The sequence below is a fragment of the Rissa tridactyla genome, chromosome 1 (genome assembly GCF_028500815.1).
Source record: "Rissa tridactyla isolate bRisTri1 chromosome 1, bRisTri1.patW.cur.20221130, whole genome shotgun sequence".
Classification (NCBI taxonomy): domain Eukaryota; kingdom Metazoa; phylum Chordata; class Aves; order Charadriiformes; family Laridae; genus Rissa; species Rissa tridactyla.
Window position 1 is genome coordinate 214,382,250 of NC_071466.1, and position 16,116 is coordinate 214,398,365.

At 44.1% G+C, this 16,116-nt stretch overlaps 1 protein-coding gene across 1 annotated transcript in view; it reads right to left on the reverse strand.

Moving 5' to 3' along the window:
• The window catches only part of ITIH2 (inter-alpha-trypsin inhibitor heavy chain 2), a 32,947-nt gene that overhangs the window by 4,403 nt on the left and 12,428 nt on the right, over positions 1–16,116 (reverse strand). The window contains exons 8-16 of the mRNA XM_054194612.1: positions 12,493–12,621; positions 11,729–11,845; positions 10,315–10,483; positions 8,813–8,938; positions 7,736–7,917; positions 6,120–6,305; positions 4,973–5,112; positions 4,247–4,419; positions 1,409–1,543 (exon numbers count right to left, since the gene is read on the reverse strand). Of these exons, the coding sequence (XP_054050587.1) occupies positions 1,409–1,543; positions 4,247–4,419; positions 4,973–5,112; positions 6,120–6,305; positions 7,736–7,917; positions 8,813–8,938; positions 10,315–10,483; positions 11,729–11,845; positions 12,493–12,621 (1,357 nt within the window). The remainder of the gene's footprint in view (positions 1–1,408; positions 1,544–4,246; positions 4,420–4,972; positions 5,113–6,119; positions 6,306–7,735; positions 7,918–8,812; positions 8,939–10,314; positions 10,484–11,728; positions 11,846–12,492; positions 12,622–16,116) is intronic.

Here is a 16,116-nt window from a genome sequence, read left to right on the forward strand (position 1 = left end):
AAGTGTCCAGCTCTTACTGGTTTGGTGGTGGTTGACATCTCCCTGTCAACATTCAGAGAGATGCCCGTACTAGTGTTGCCTGTGAGGATAGCCACGCCAGCTTCCATTGATTCACTGGTGTTCCTCATCTTTTGGATTTATTTAACACTTCCTGTGCACTAGACAAATCTTAGACCCTTGACCAGTAATGTCTTCACAGGAGATGGTAGGGTAGGTACCCTCAAAGGGGTGAAGTCTTGAATCTTTTGAATTTATTGAATCTCTTGAATGCGGACCTCAACCATTTTTCTTTATTCTCACCAGCTGCTTGATCTTCCTCAGCTTGATGCCAAGGCCTATTCTGATCAACGGCTCCAGGAACAAGAAGAATTTCCAGTGCAAAATACATGTATGAGATCATAGAATTGCCTAGGTTGGAAGGGACCTTTCAGATAATCGAGTCCAACCATGAAGATGGATATGAGATGGACAGGTAACTTTTTGCCTTGCTCACCTTCTTCTCCAAGCAGTTTCTTGGCTATCCAAAGTCTTAGATTAACCCGTGAGCTATGCTGAGAAGGAGTTTGATAGCTCTTTGTTTGATAGCTACGTAAATACACACACCCGCACACAGGCACTCCCAGAGTTACTGTAGTTGCGCTGCTTTTATAGGCAATGGTTCTCCCAGCTGGTTTGTTTAAGCAGGCACTAATCTGTGGCAAAGGCCCAAGCATTAACAGGATCCATCAGTCATCAGTGCCTTCAGAGATTTTTATCAACCGCAGAGCACTTGTGTCATTCACAGTGGCGGTAACTTTACATTAACTTTGCTACTGCTGAGAAGCTGAATGTAAGCTCAGTAAGCAGCCTCCGCCTCAGGGAAGGACGCAGCAGAAGATGGGGTCGCTGGGATCCTATTGGGATCTAAACTAGTCTCAGGCTTGTAACGTAGAGCGTATTTTTACAGGTTCCTCTATTCAAAGTCAAAATGACTCAATGTTTTATAAAGAAAAGCTTAATCCTCGGGCGCTAGATGGATTTGCAAAAATTGGACTGAGGTGGCTGTGATGTGGGATGCGCGTGATTGTGCCCTGCTCAGATCTTCACCAGGGACTGTATGGAGGACCTTTCACACTGATGTCCTCTGCGCCAGCAGTGAAGTAGCTTCATCAGCTACTCCCAGCAGTTGAGTTGTTCTCTTGTGGACTAGCCCCTAAATGAAGATACGGCTTCTACAACAGTTCAGAAAAGCCAACAAGAAAAATTAGGACAGCTGATTGACTCCATCGTTACAGGGCTTAGCATCTTGTCACAGAAGCTCAAATTCCCAAAGTGCCCACTAACTTTGGTTTTATCACCTTTATTTGTTTATTGGGTGGTGAGTGTTGCTGTCTGGTGTTTCTTTGCAGAGAAATACTGTAGCTTTTACCTCTGTTTATGCTCAGAGAGGACACAGGAGGACTCCTTTGCTCAGGCATGAAGCTGACTGGTACAGCCGTGACATTGGCCCAGGCTGGGATACCTTTGTTATTATTAGGTGCATTTGGAGTTAATCCTAGAGTACCTGTTAAATGACAGTCATAATTAGGTTTTTTTGCTAGTGCTGACACATTTAATAGTTTATTTTTTAAAGTAACGCAGACAGAGCCCGATGTCGTTGTACCGATGTAACGCAGGCGCGACACTCTTTACAACAGACGGATTTGTACAATGAAGTTAGGATGGATTTACTCCAGTGTCTCCACCAGAGGAATATGACTTACCAGGGCAGTAGAGCAAACCATAAGCTATTGGTGAAAAACGGACCTTGACTTCTTCATGTGACTAGGCCCCACGTTAGCAAAGCACCCAATGCAATGGCTTAAGTGTTTTGCCAAATAAAAAGCTGAATTTTAAAAATTTAGCTTGTGGTAAAAGCTTTGCTGACTTGGATCCCGGGTTTGGGATGCCTGAGAAAAAAGGTGGGACTCTTTCTGCATGCCCTAGGATGACCTACATGTATAAAGGTTGCAACTAAGCACAAGCATTTAAAATATGATCCTCTAACATGTCCCCTTCTGCTAAAGGTCTCTGCTGAGACAGAGGCAGGAGAAAGTAACATGTGTTCTCTCTCTCCCACTTAGTTCATCAAGCAATATGATCTTAAATGATTGTTTGTTTTCACATGTTGGGCTGAGAATGTCAAGAGCTGAAGCAGGACACATATTCCTACCTGCTGGCCCTGCTTTAAAGAGCAGTAAGGGGAAGAAGGAGCTGGGGGACAACAGCAGAACAGAATATTGCACAGCTGGGTCTTCAAAATCTCTGTCAGCATCTCCTTTCTTGAACCCCTAATTCAGACCATCAGCTGTTTTTACTCACACAGTGTTATTTCTATTAGCACAGCTACATGTGAAGTCAGCACAGATAATCCAGGAACCAAAAATTGGACAGAGGCTCACGAGTTTCCAGTTGATATTAATTTCACAAACTATTGTGCACGAAGAAGCTCTCCCATGCACAGTCCAGTTTCGCAATAAGTCTGTCATGATAAAAGAACAATTAGCCAACTCTTTGAAAAGCGCGTGATTTCAGCGGAAGACCCAGTCTCTGTCTGTGAAAGCAGACCGTGCAGCTCTGCTGAGAGTTGTGTAAGGACAGACAGAAAAATCTATTACCCATTCCATGCCTTGAATATACAAACTTTTTGGTACAGCTCAGGTGTTGCACAATCCTAAGCACAGATTTACTTTGATATTATTTTCACAAGCTCTGTCCTCTGCTAAGTTTCAAGAGCCATGTCCCACTGTCCCTGAAACCCACAGGTGCCTCGACCCCGATTTCAACACTGTTAAGTTTTGACTATTCCGTCGAACACAAAGACACAAAAACCTATCTTAAAGTCATTTAAATCCTCTGCGTCTTCTAAATCAAGATAATTATGCTCTGAAGTAGTCAGCTGGTGCATGTGTAATGAATTCATTATGCGTTAATGCAACACATGATAAACTGTGCTAGACTGTTTGGTGGTTGTGAGTTCACAGAACCATAGAATCATAGAGTATCTTGAGTTGGAAGGGACCCACAAGTATCATGAGTCCAACGCCCTGCTCGTCCCAGGACTACCTAAAACTAAACCATAGGACCAACGGGGTCATCCAGACACTCCTTGAACTCGAGTTGTAGCATGCAGCATAAATAAGAACTATTTGATTTCTCTTTGCGTCTCAGCTGCAGACTTTAAAATTGAAAAGAAGAATAAACGAACCAAAAAAACTCCAATTGACAGACATAAATCCCCCGTTTCATTGAGCCAGTACCAGGACATTTTTATAGTTATCCAGGAGAAGGAGAGCATGCAGGACACGTGCATGGGATTTCAGCAAAGTCACAATCACTTCCAGCGAGAAATGCCAGACAGATGATGTTGGCTGCTGCTGTAATGTAGGTTGTTTCTCTCCTTCACAACCCATTGTAAACTCTCCCATTTATTAATAGGTTTTAAATCACTAAACTCAGTTGTTCAATGAGTTGATCTTTTACTTTCAGTGCTTCCATTGTGAAGCACTGGTAGTGTTTTCCTGACAGCAGCAGTTGTGCTTTTTCAAGTCTCTGACTGGGGAGGGCGCAAAATAGCTGCTGTTAAATTTCACTGGAAGCACAAGGCTATGCAGGGATGATGCTGGATCTACTACACAGCCACGTGTGTCAACAGCTGCCACTTTGAGACTGACTCTACCATACAATGCCAGAAGAAGCCAACCCCACCTCGTTTAGTTAGGCATGAAGTTGCTGTAACAAGGACCTCACAATACAAATAGAAGTAATGGTTTTAAAGGAGAAATCCATAAGTTTAATTAAAGAAGGACTCTCTGTTTTTAGGACAACTCAGACTCCATGTAGGCTCATGGCTGATTGGTAATAATCATAGGAAGCTTCCAAGGCTTTAAAGTGGTGCTAAGATACAGTTTAGTCAATTCTACAGCTTCAGTGCAGGGAACTAAACGTATCTACCCCAGTAAGATGATGTTCAATGTGTGACATCGCAGGCTTGTTGGAAACCTCGTCATTGCAATGTTGGCACGTTTAGTCCTCACTGAAGCCTATGGCTCCAGAGACCACTTGTGTAACAGGATGCTCTCAAACTGGCTGAAAATTTGGTCAGCTTTCACTGAAAATACAGGCTATCCTATAAGCACAAACACCCAGAATGAACACAGCTGTTCTTCCAACACAAGAAGAACAAAACCAAAGTGAGAGGTAGAGTGAGACAGACTGAGACACTGACCTGGGCAGCAGCCCCTTCTGGGGTCTTTGGGCTGGTCTGCCAGCATTATCTCATCCTTTTCGGCGTTCTCTATCAGCATGGCTGTGAAGGGGGTAACGATGTGATGGTCAAGTGACATCTGTAGGATGGATTTGGTGATGTTCCTCTTCAAAGCTGCAGTGGGGGCTGTGTTTCTGGGTCGAAAACAAAACAGAAGGCGTGGTTAGCAGCTCAGCAGAGCAGCTGCCATGATGATGCCTCCACAGAGCAATCATAGAGACAAACTGGTAGGTGTTGCAAGAAGGAAAGGGTAAGGGCCTGTGTGAATTCGCTCTCCGTAAGACTGTTCTTGGCTTCTGTGGGATTTGGCCTGGACTCGAAGAAGCCCAGACCTTCACCTGGTCTCAGCAGGAGACCTCTTTCTGCTTCAGGGGTGATTCACCCTGAACCGCTCCATAGCTTTTACTCAGTCTCCGTAAGGCAAATCTCCCATTCATTTCATTCACTCAGGCTCACAGACAGGTCTGTTTGACCCTTATTCCTCTAATTAACTGCTCCCAAACTCTATTGCCTGATACCTATGAGTGCTAAGAATATGAGGAATATGGCTGAAGATATCACCTACCTTTATTTTTGTTTACCTTACCCACTTGAAACCCTGTGAGCGTCCTCGTGGCTGTGGTCTCAGAGGACCAGATTACTTTCAAGCTTCACTTCCCTCCCATCACAGACCACATTTCTCCTCACCTCTCTGCCAGCATCTGGTTGACAGTCAGATAGGCCCACAGCTTCCTAGTGAATTCAGGATCTGCATATTTGTCTTTCTTCATGAAGCCATCCAGTTCTTCAACATCTCGCAGGGTTTCCATGACGAGTTCTGCATTTCCCTATGCAATCAATGACAGATAAAGATAAAGAAGAGTGAGCCAGGAGAATGCAGTGGCTTTGAGTTCCCCTCTTGGCATGGCTGGCATTAAGGACCCACTCTGGCTCTGCCCCTTGTCACTTCTAGATCAGAAAATCCCATCACTGTTGGCCTGACTGCCATGGGGAGGGGAGCTGTAGCAAGAGTTAAAGACACTTCTAGTGAGAATGGATTAAAATAGATAAAGGAGCTGTCAGCAGCAGCCAAAGAGGGTGCTACCACGTGACAAAAGAAGAGGCTCTTAACAGAGCTCTGCTATCCTCCCCTCTGGCTTTTTCACATGCAGTTGCTACTGAGCAACAGGAACCAAATTCTACTTTCTTCCACAGACCCTTGGACTGCACTGTGTTTTAGCAGGAAAGAATATTGAATGTGTTTGATTTTTCCAGCAAATAACAAACAGCAACTCCTGAGTAAGGGTGTGGACATTTTGGTTCCTCCTCAGAAAGAAGGATCTGGATGTAGTATTCCCACCCCATCCCACTCCACTTGGAAGAGCAGCCCTGAAACATGGGGAAAGTCTCGTTGTATGTGCCACAAGGCAGAGCTTAAAAGGACCATGCTAGGACTTGACACACTATAGACCCACCAGATTGATTTCCCCAACAGTGGGAGGTTCAGCCATGAAAGGAGCTAACCTAGGGGATCTCCCCTGCACCTTCACAAAGCATGAAGGAGGACTCCATAGTCTTAGTCTGGTTTGCAATTGAATTTTGTATGGTACATTTGTTAGAAGGAAGTTTCTGTGGCAGGCTGCAGGATGCAGACAGGGACTGTTCCTGGCTGTACTTGAAGCTACTGTGAAAAATTGCTGGACAACCCCGCCATGAGTTTCCTCATGCTCCCACCGAGAACCCAAGCGGCCAAAACACTCTGCTGGCAGTAACCTCCAGCAAGGAGGCTGTGCAGATGAGTGAATGAACCAGCCCAGACCCCAGGAGCTGGTATCCTAAGGAGACCCTCACTCACTGCTGTCGCTGTGACGATGCTTTCCAAGTGCTGCAGGTTTTCCGTGTCGACCTTCCCAGCCACTACTATCTCTGAGCCACCAAAGTAGTTGTGGAAGCTGCTCTGGGTGACGTCTGACACTGACTCCTGGGGGTAGTTGAACTGAATCTTCTTCAAGAGTGGGGTGGAGACCTGATTGTAGAAATTCTGAGATGGAAGGAGACAGAGAAATGAGTCTGTTGTACCTGAAGCAACCCTCCCTCATGCGCCATTTTTACTGAAAGGAGAGCAAGTGTCAAAACCTGGACCCCTGATGGGCAAGTGGGACTTTCCTTGTTCTGGAGAACGTAGATTCATTTATACCTCGATATTCATTTATACCTCGAGAGGACGAGGGGCAATGGTCTTAAACTAGAGCAGGGTAGGTTTAGATTAGACATTAGGAAGAAGTTCTTTACAACGAGGGTGGTGAGACACTGGAACAGGTTGCCCAGAGAGGTGGTGGAGGCCCCATCCCTGGAGACATTCAAGGCCAGGCTTGATGAGGCTCTGAGCAACCTGATCTAGTTGAAGATGTCCCTGCTCACTGCAGGGGGGTTGGACTAGATGACCTTTAAAGGTCCCTCCCAGCCCAACACATTCTATGATTCTATGATTCTATGATTCTATACTTATACCTTAGTACACTTGGAAGAGGGTACAGCAGGATCTGGCCCAAGTCTTGTGGAAGTCAAGGGGTGGTCAGAAGCCCATGGGCTGTGTTCTTCCTAGACCTAAAAGACTTGAACACAGGTGTATATGGGCCTGAATCCATTATCAGGTTGGTCAGCTCTTGGCTATTGTGTAAGACACAGCTGCTTCCCACCTAATTCTTGCCAAAAACTAGACCTATATCTCACTTATATTCTCTTCTGTGCTGTAGACTGTCTACCCTCTTCTGACCCTGTTGTAGCTGGCTGATGTGAACTGGGATGTGTGCATAGCTGGGTTTAGCATATGGGATCAGAGGGGGAAAACAGGTACCTATACAGTGCTATGGATGGGGGCTGTCTCATACCGAGGGGCTGCGCTCTCAGAGCTGCCCTATTTGGCAGAAGACCATGTAGGGTGTCCTATCACACCTGTGTTGGGAAAGAAGATGTAACAGAAGCCTGCGTAGGTGGTGAAACCAGTGAATAGAAACAGAATAAGGATGTAGGAGTTTGTTGATTAGCAATTGCTGCTCACAGATTTGGAGCCAGACCCTTCTAGAATTGAACCTTTTCTTACACTGGCAAAGATTCGATTATAATTTAGCATTTATATCTAGGCCTTTTGTTAGTGCTGAAGTAGCCTGAGGTAAAATCCAGGCCTTAATTTTAATTCAGAAAATCTCTTTTTGTGTTTATAACTGTTTTATAGAATATGAATCCTACACAGAGCAATGAAGTATGTGTTATAGGTACTACAAAATTTGTAACTAGGAGCACTTAAGCTAATACATGGTGGTCATCTTGCAGGACTCTCCAGAAGAAACGATGCTTTTTGTGACCCCCACCATGAACCTACAGTAACTTTGCTCTTGTTAGTGGTGTTACCCAGCTCTGCAGCTGTGAAGAGAACTGGAGAGTTTCAGAGGCAATGGGTCAGAAATGCACCTTCATTTGGGCAGACGTCTCCTGATTTCCAAAAATCCTCTGGGCCATGCCACGGTTGTCAGTTGCGATTCTCTGCAGGAAATCGTAATCTACATCAAACCCAATTCCGAGGCAGAAGAGAGAGAAATCGTCCTTTATGCTCTGCTTCACGTTCTTCTGGATCGTTGTCAGCTTTAGCTCACCTTTGAGACACACAAAGGGTGACACCCAACTGAGCAACAGAGGAAGCTCCATCAAGGTAAGCACATTCATACTCTTCCAGTGTCTCTAGTACTTATATTAAGATATAAGGAGAATCTAGACAACTAGCTCAGATGCTCAATCTCATTTTGCAGCACCTACAGAGCTTCTCCTGGAAGGAGATTAACAAATTATTTCCACCGAAGATGGTTCCTTTGAACTCTTTTTTTGGTATCTGATTCTTTGTATATCCAGGACTCTTATTAACTTCACAAGGAGTTTGTAATTGTAACACTTCTCCCAGAATTACTGCTTCAAACTCTCTGCAGACTAAGACATCTCCATAAAGATTTTACTTTGTTTCCTGGACTTAATATGTTCTCTGACATCATTGGGACTGACTTTTTTTTCAAACATTTTTAATGGCAGACGTTTCTGGGCTGACATGTTGCAGTAAGTGGCTGCTTTTGACCTGCACCAAATCCCTTCCAACCCAAACCATTCTATGATTCTATGCAATCCAACCCAAATTAATTTGCTTTCTGCTTTAATTTCTTGATTTTGATGTTACACTTGGGACTGCATAGATCTGTGTGGGCAAAGGTCATTGGAAGAGGAAATTTTTTCCAAGGTTGTTGTGATTACATCTCCTACAGGACTTGTGCGTCTCTGTAATTGCAAGAAGTACATAACTTGCATAACATAAGCTGCTCATCTTTTGAAAGCTTCTATCTAAAGCCCCATGGCACCTGTAGCACTTGGCAAAAGACGAGCACAGGCACTGGAAGAAAGGAGAACAAAATGTTTTTTAACTTACTGTCAGAATGTCTATGTGCTGCATGTTTTTCTCAGGCTAACGCCACTGGCCTTTCTTCTCACCTAAAGCAGGATTCTTACCTACTGTTGGGTCTCCATCAGACACCAGTACAATCATGGAGACTGAATTAGGGTCCAACATGCCTAAGTTTTGGGCTTCATTCAGGATGAATGTGGCTCGCAGAAGAGCTTCATTGATATTTGTGCCTGTCAAAGACACAACAAAGAAAACAAGTTTGATTCTCGTTGAGTCTCTTGTTGAATCCGGATGAGTTCTGAGATTCTAGTGGAATTAATCAGCGTGAACAAGACCTGTGATCAAGGCAGCAAAACTGCTCCTCTCTGATGCTTACAGTACATCTGCTTTCACTCTGGTTTGCTCTTTCATCCCAGACTGTCATCTTCATGTGGCCTCTCCATCCCCCCTCACTAATTCCAGTGGGACCATTTGTGGTGTTTGGAACTATTTGCTGTGGGGAGAAGTAGTGGGTTTCCAGGCAGGTGAGTGAATGAGAGCACAAAGAAACTTTCTTTTCTGGCATCAACCTGATCCTCAGACATCTTGTTTGGAAAAGAAGAGGTGAATATTTACTAAGCCTATCTAAATGTTTGGCTTGTGGCACAGAAGAAATTAGTACGAGAGGAACAGCAGTTGAAAGTTGAGCACTCAGAAAACAGGTATGTTCTTTGTCAAGAAAGAAAAAAAATAGTGGCTCCAGAGACAGGATAATAAAATGCTGCGTTTGCTGTGTGGGAGCAGGTCTCTCAGCTTATCTGTCAATTCTTTTGGGGTAACAAAGTCAGGTTTATGAGGCACTCATATATCCAACATGCCAACATGGTTTCCTATTCCCAGCCCACTGATGATCTCGGACAAGTCTATAACTTCATGTTAATTCCACCTCACGTGTTGCCAGTGAAAGCTTCTGGAAATGAAGGTGCCACAGCACCAGAAGGCTCAGACCTGGGCAAGAGCCTCTACACACTGTCGGCATACAAATAACTGAACAACTAAACAAGAACCGCACTTCAGAGAGCAACAGATTAAAGTGATAGTGAGCCCCTTCTATACAAATAGCTCAAACACTGACAAATGCAGCATCCAAAGTGCTGTAAGGCTGAAAAAGGCAACTGTGCTTATCAGACAGGGAATGAAGGCACAAAAAGGATGAACAGTTTGCCCAGGTTGGCATTTAGTAGATCATGGTGTAGCCTACAGTTTACAGCCAGTGGATACCCAGGGGTTGGGCAGCTTATGATCTGCTTTACAAAGGCATGAGACAGCCTTGGTCTTTCAAGGATATTTGGGATTTGTGAGGCTGGAGGTAGGACCTATAGACTAATGCCAGCTTTCTATGGTCTGTGGTCTATCTGTTGTAGCTTATTCAGTAGAAGGAAGTGCCATCCCATCCCCTGACACAATGAAGTGGAATCCTCACTCTCCTTTAGCCCCAGGGCATGCTTTTCCCATCTTGGGAATCAGAGTTTTTTTTAGGAATACTCTACCAATCTGAAGGTTGTCTGAGGTACCCGTTCCTGTGATATCTAACTTCCATGAGCACCTTGCAATCAAAACCTCATACCCCCGTTGGGATGGATTGCCTGGATGTACTTCTTGGCATCTTCAACCTGCGCTGGGGTGGCTGAGACTAAATTATCTCTCCAGCATCGGACATTGTGGTTGAAGTCGATAAGGGAGAACTGATCAGCAGCACGGAGCTCACTCAATATTGCCTTCATGGCCTCGATGGTCTGAGTAGAAGAAAATTAAGAGAAGATGAGTTTATTCTTCCTGTTGCTGAAAGCATCTTCCTAACTTACGACAACAAGCAAACAGAGGTCTCTGATGAATAAGAACATAAGCACTGGAATCCAAAATATCATCTGCTATCCAAATCTCTCCTTTTTTACCCTTCTTGCGTAAAGTTGAACTTTTCTCAAAAAAACAACACAGAAAAAAATGCAATTAGCAAGAACAAACCCACGTGACTCAACTCATCCTCGCTTAACTCCTGCTAACACAGAGTGAGGTGAGAGAGAGAAGCAGTTTGTGAGACATCACTGTGGTTCAGGAGAGAGGAATTGCTCCTAGCAGCTCCGGGGACTTAGCTCTGTCTGCAGCGCTGTCATTTCAGGCTGGGTAACATCCAATTGAAGAAGTGTGATTTAAACAAGTGGTGATCAGCCTGTTTCCCAGTTTTGCAGCAGTGATTTCCCCAGGGAAGCAATCTGCCAAGCCTTAGTATTGTGCTCCAAAGCAAATTCAAATATACGTAGATCATCCCCAACTGATGTTTGTCTAGCCAGTTCTTAAAACTTTAGTGACACATGATATACAATCTCCTGAACTCCCTTCTCAGCACTGCAGAGTTTTTCCTGATATCTAATACAAATTTCTCCAGCTGTAAATCCATCTGATTCTATCTCTTTCTACCCTGGGTGGGCATGAATGTCAGTTGATGAGTTTCCCTTTTAGAACATCTGTTTGCATATTTGGAGGCTGATTATGTCTCTCTGAGTCTTTTCTTTTGCAGACTAAAACATTGTATTTTTTCATTCCCTTCCCGCCCCGGGTTATGTTGTCTAAACAATTCTCACTGCTTTTCAGTGGACTGTCAACAATTTGTCCACAACTTTTTGAAAGCAGGGGGATAGTATCTTCGCTGAGACTTTCCCAGGATTCAGTAGAGGAGATTAGAGAAAGAACCTTTGCAAAATGTTTTGTGATCTGTCAAGTAAAGTTTTCATTTAGTACTAAAATCAGTATACTGATTGCCTTACCTCTTCCTTACAACATGGAAGAAGCATTACAAATCATGAAGACTTTGATGCACCAAATATTTTCCAAATTCAGCGAGACTTTTGATGGAGCAAAGTGTAAAGAACTTAACTGGTAATTTTAAGCCTGCGACAGCAAGTCTGCTACAGAATTGTACGGGAAGGCACATGGGAAAAGTTGGCAGGAGGTTCATTTTGCAATAGAGGTCAAACACTTACTTGTTTCATTTTCAGTCCCCACATCGAGCCACTGACATCTATAACAAATAAAATGTTTTTGGGCAGAGGATCAAGATTTTCTGGAGCAAAGAAGTGAATAAAATAGCCATTAAAAATCTGCAAAATAAAATAAAAAAAATTCACAGTGAAATGAGCTATATTGAAGATGTCAGAAAACTCAAGACAATAACAGAGCAGAAAATGTTATTCTTCTTTATGGGCCAAATCTAACTCTGAGCTCTACATATCTCTGTATTTGTAGCCTTACACCATTTATACTCCATAGTCTTTTTGTCAAGGAAAGCAGAGCCTGGTTCTCAGACAACTGCCATGCGCTAGCACAGGGAGGAGTGAAAAACATTTTAAGAAAGACTGTTCTGTCTGTAATAATTCAACCCCATAACTCTGCTTCATGTTAACATAAAAATGGTGATGTTCTGGTTGTCTCCTTGTGATATATTAGTACAACTTCCATTGACTCTGTCCTCTGATTCAACATTAAATCACCAGAGTGTGGCTAGGTATAAAAGACATTGGCTTGTGGACAAGACAGGAATCTGCTCCTGACTATACGTAGTACCACGTCTTAGTCATAAATTAAGTAAATCCATTCTGCCCACTTAAAATCTCTCTGTTCTTTCAATTGGATACAGAGCTCTTTCTTATGCTTATTCTGTTGAACGATGAAGTTTAGCACAGTTTGCTTAATGACAGCAATTCTTGTATTCACACATCTCTCGTCCCAGTTAAACAGCAACACTTACTTCCAGTTCTCCACCTGTGTTTTCTCTGTTCACATCATATTGCACCACAAAATTTCCGTCTACTGCTGTGGATGAGCACGTGGGGCATTTTCGTTGTTGAGCCATCGTTGGCTTGAAAGAAATGTGAGCCTTGAAATGAGAAGTGATCATCAGTCAATCAGAAGTTGTGTGAGAAGTGGATCATTGAAAGAAAAAGAGTTCATCTATTCATGAAATATCTTATTTCACTGAACGCTTTTCTTCTTTCTTTATTTGTACGCTTAGTTTAAGTGGAAAATGGACTTTGTCACTTCAAAACAAAAGCAGCACTAAGGCTTGCCTGGATATACTGATTCGGTAGTAGCAACTGTGACACAAATAAGAATAGAATAGAATAGAATAGAATAGAATAGAATAGAATGGAATAGAATGGAATGGAATGGAATGGAATGGAATGGAATGGAATATTTCAGTTGGAAGGGACCTACAATGGTCTTCTAGTCCAACTGCCTGCCCAATTCAAGGCTGACCAAAAATTAAAGCATGTTGTTAAGGGCATTGTCCAATCACTGCAGGCTTGGGGCATCGACCACCTCTCTAGGAAGCCTGTTCCAGTGTTTGACCACCCTTTTGGTAAAGAAATGCTTTCTAATGTCAACTCTGAACTTCCTCTGGTGCAGCTTTGACCCATTCACTAGATCCCAGGGAGAAGAGCTCAGCAGCTCCCTCTCTGCATCCCTTCCTCAGGAAGCTGTAGAGAGCAATGAGGTTATCCCTCAGCTTCATTTTCTCCAAACCAGACAAGCCCAAAGTCCTTACTCGTCCCTCACAGGACATTCCTTCTAGCCCTTTCACCAGCTTTAACCTCCTCTGGACACATTCAAGGACCTTCACATCCTTCTCAAATTGTGGGGGCCACAACTGTACACAGTGTTCAAGGTGAGGCCACACCAATGCTGAATACAGCAGGATAATCCCCTCTTTTGACAGCTGCTTATGGTGTGTTTGATGCACCCCAGGATGTGGTTTTCCCTCGCTGTTGGATCATACTGAGCCTGCTGCCAAGCAGCACCCCCAGGTCCCTTTTTGCAGAGCTGCTCTCCAGCCACTCCTCCCCCAGTTTATACTTGTGCCCAGTGTTACTCCATCCTAGGTGCAGAATCCTGCATTTGGTCTTGTTAAATTTCATCCCATTCATCGTAGGCCAATGCTCCAATCTATCTAGATGCCTCTGCAAGGCCTCTTGTCCCTCAAGGGAGTCAACAGCACCTCCCAGTTTAGTATCATCAGTAAACTTGCTAATGGTGCATTCAACTCCTACATCCAGTTCATTGATAAATATCTTGAACAGAACCAGCCCTAGAACTGAACCCTGAGGAACACCACTGGTGACCGGTCACCAGCCAGATGTAGCCCCATTCACTGCAACCCTCTGAGCTCTGCCCTTCAGCCAGTTCTTCATCCAGCGCACCGTGAACCCGCTCATCCCACAGTTGGACAACTTGTCCAGAAGGATGCTGTGAGGGACAGTATCAAAAGCCTTACTTAAAATCCAGAAAAACTACATCCACCACCTTCTCTTCATCCACTAAGTGGGTGACCTTATCACAGGAAGAGATCAAATTAGTTAAACAGGACTTTTCCTTGGTGAACCTGTGTTGACTGTGCCTAATGATTGCATTGTTCATTAAAAGCCTTTCTAAGTACCCAGTATAATCTTCTCCATAATTTTTCCAGCAATTGAGGTCAGACTAACAGGTCTGTAGTTTCCTGGCTCTTCCGTCATGCCCTCTTTGTAAATTGGGACTGCTTCCAGTCAGCAGGGACCTCCCCAGACTTCAAAGACCTCTGGTGGATGATTGAGAGGGGTCCTGCCATAACATCCACTAGTTCCTTCAGTACTCTGGGATGAATCCCATCAGGCCCAATCTACAGCAGCAAATATTTCAATTAGAGCTATGCAAATAATTTCTAGTAAATAATATGTTGGCTTATTTAACATTTTCCTAGTTGAAACTATAATTTTATCAACTTTTTAAATAGCTTTTTAATTGATTTTTTCCCGAACAAACAAGAGCTTGTAATTTGTCTGTAAATTGAGTACTAGGAATCATTTTCACTAGTCACATGACTGGTTATGCAGACTTTATGGCATTATTTCTCTGCTTGGAATGGATAACTTGAATTTTCCTGAGAAGATAAAACATAATATATATAGCCACACAGCACTTCTGAAATAATTTGCTAAACTAGGAATGTGGGTGAATGAGACATAAAATTGAGCCTGGATATCAATAAACAATACTGCCTAATATATTATAATAGTAGTATAGTCAGACTTTTGGGGCCTGATTCACACATCTTGTGTTAGATGTTTATGTAAGAGTAAGAAGAGTTGTACCCTCCTGGAGTCACTGCTTGAAGTTTCTTGAGAAAACCTTCTCTATCATTGGAGGGTTTACTTATACACAAGAGCTACGCTGGAGAAAGCTTGGCTAAGAATGTCAAGGAAAAGGGCTGTTCTAAAATAGGTCCCTATGGAGATGTTCTCAGTTGAACTGAGACTGTGGAGTCGTTCCAGAATGGCTATTCCACTTGATATTCATCACCTACCTTTTTCATATCCAGCAATCCCAGTGAATTTCTCTTTCAGAATTACAAATGAAAAGCTTTGCGCAAAGATGAATGGAATCATAGAATCATAGAATTGTTAGGGTTGGAAGGGACTTTAAAGATCTTCTAGTTTGAACCCCGCTGCCATGGGCAGGGATACCTCCCACTAGATCAGGTTGCTCAGAGCCCCATCCAGCCTGGCCTTGAACACCTCGAGGGATGGGGCTTCCACCACCCCTCAGGGCAACCTGTTCCAGTGTCGCACCACCCTCATGGTGAAGAACTTCTTACTAACGTCCAGTCTGAATCGACCCATCTCTAGTTTTAATCCATTCCCTCTAGTCCTACCGTTACCCGACATCCTAAAAAGTCCCTCCCCGGCTTTCTTGTAGGTCCCCTTCAGATCCTGGTAGGCCACTATAAGGTCTCCTCGGAGCCTTCTTTTCTCCAGACTGAACAACCCCAACTCTCTCAGTCTGTCCTCACAGGAGAGGGGCTCCAGCCCTCTGATCATCCTCGTGGCCCTTCTCTGGACACGTTCCAGCACATTCATATCTCTCTTGTAGTAGGGGCTCCAGAATTGGACGCAGTACTCCAGGTGGGGTCTCACGAGAGTGGAGTAGAGGGGGAGAATCACCTCCCTCAACCTGCTGGCCACCCTTCTCCTGATGCAGCCCAGGATACAATTGGCTTTCTGGGCTGCTAGTGCACACTGATGGCTCATGTTGAGCCTCTCGCCCACCAGCACCCCCAAGTCCTTTTCTTCAGGGCTGCTCTCAAGCCAGTCACTGCCCAGCCTATATCGGTGCTTGGGGTTGCCCCGACCTAATTGGAGGATCTTGCACTTGGTCTTGTTAAACTTCATGAGGTTGGCATGGGCCCACCTCTCCAGCCTGTCGAGGTCTCTCTGGATGGCATCCCTTCCCTCCAGTGTGTCAGCCGCCCCACACAGCTTGATGTCATTGGCAAACTTGCTGAGGGTGCACTCTCTGCCACTGTCCATGTTGCTGGACTATGTGGACTACAGACTAT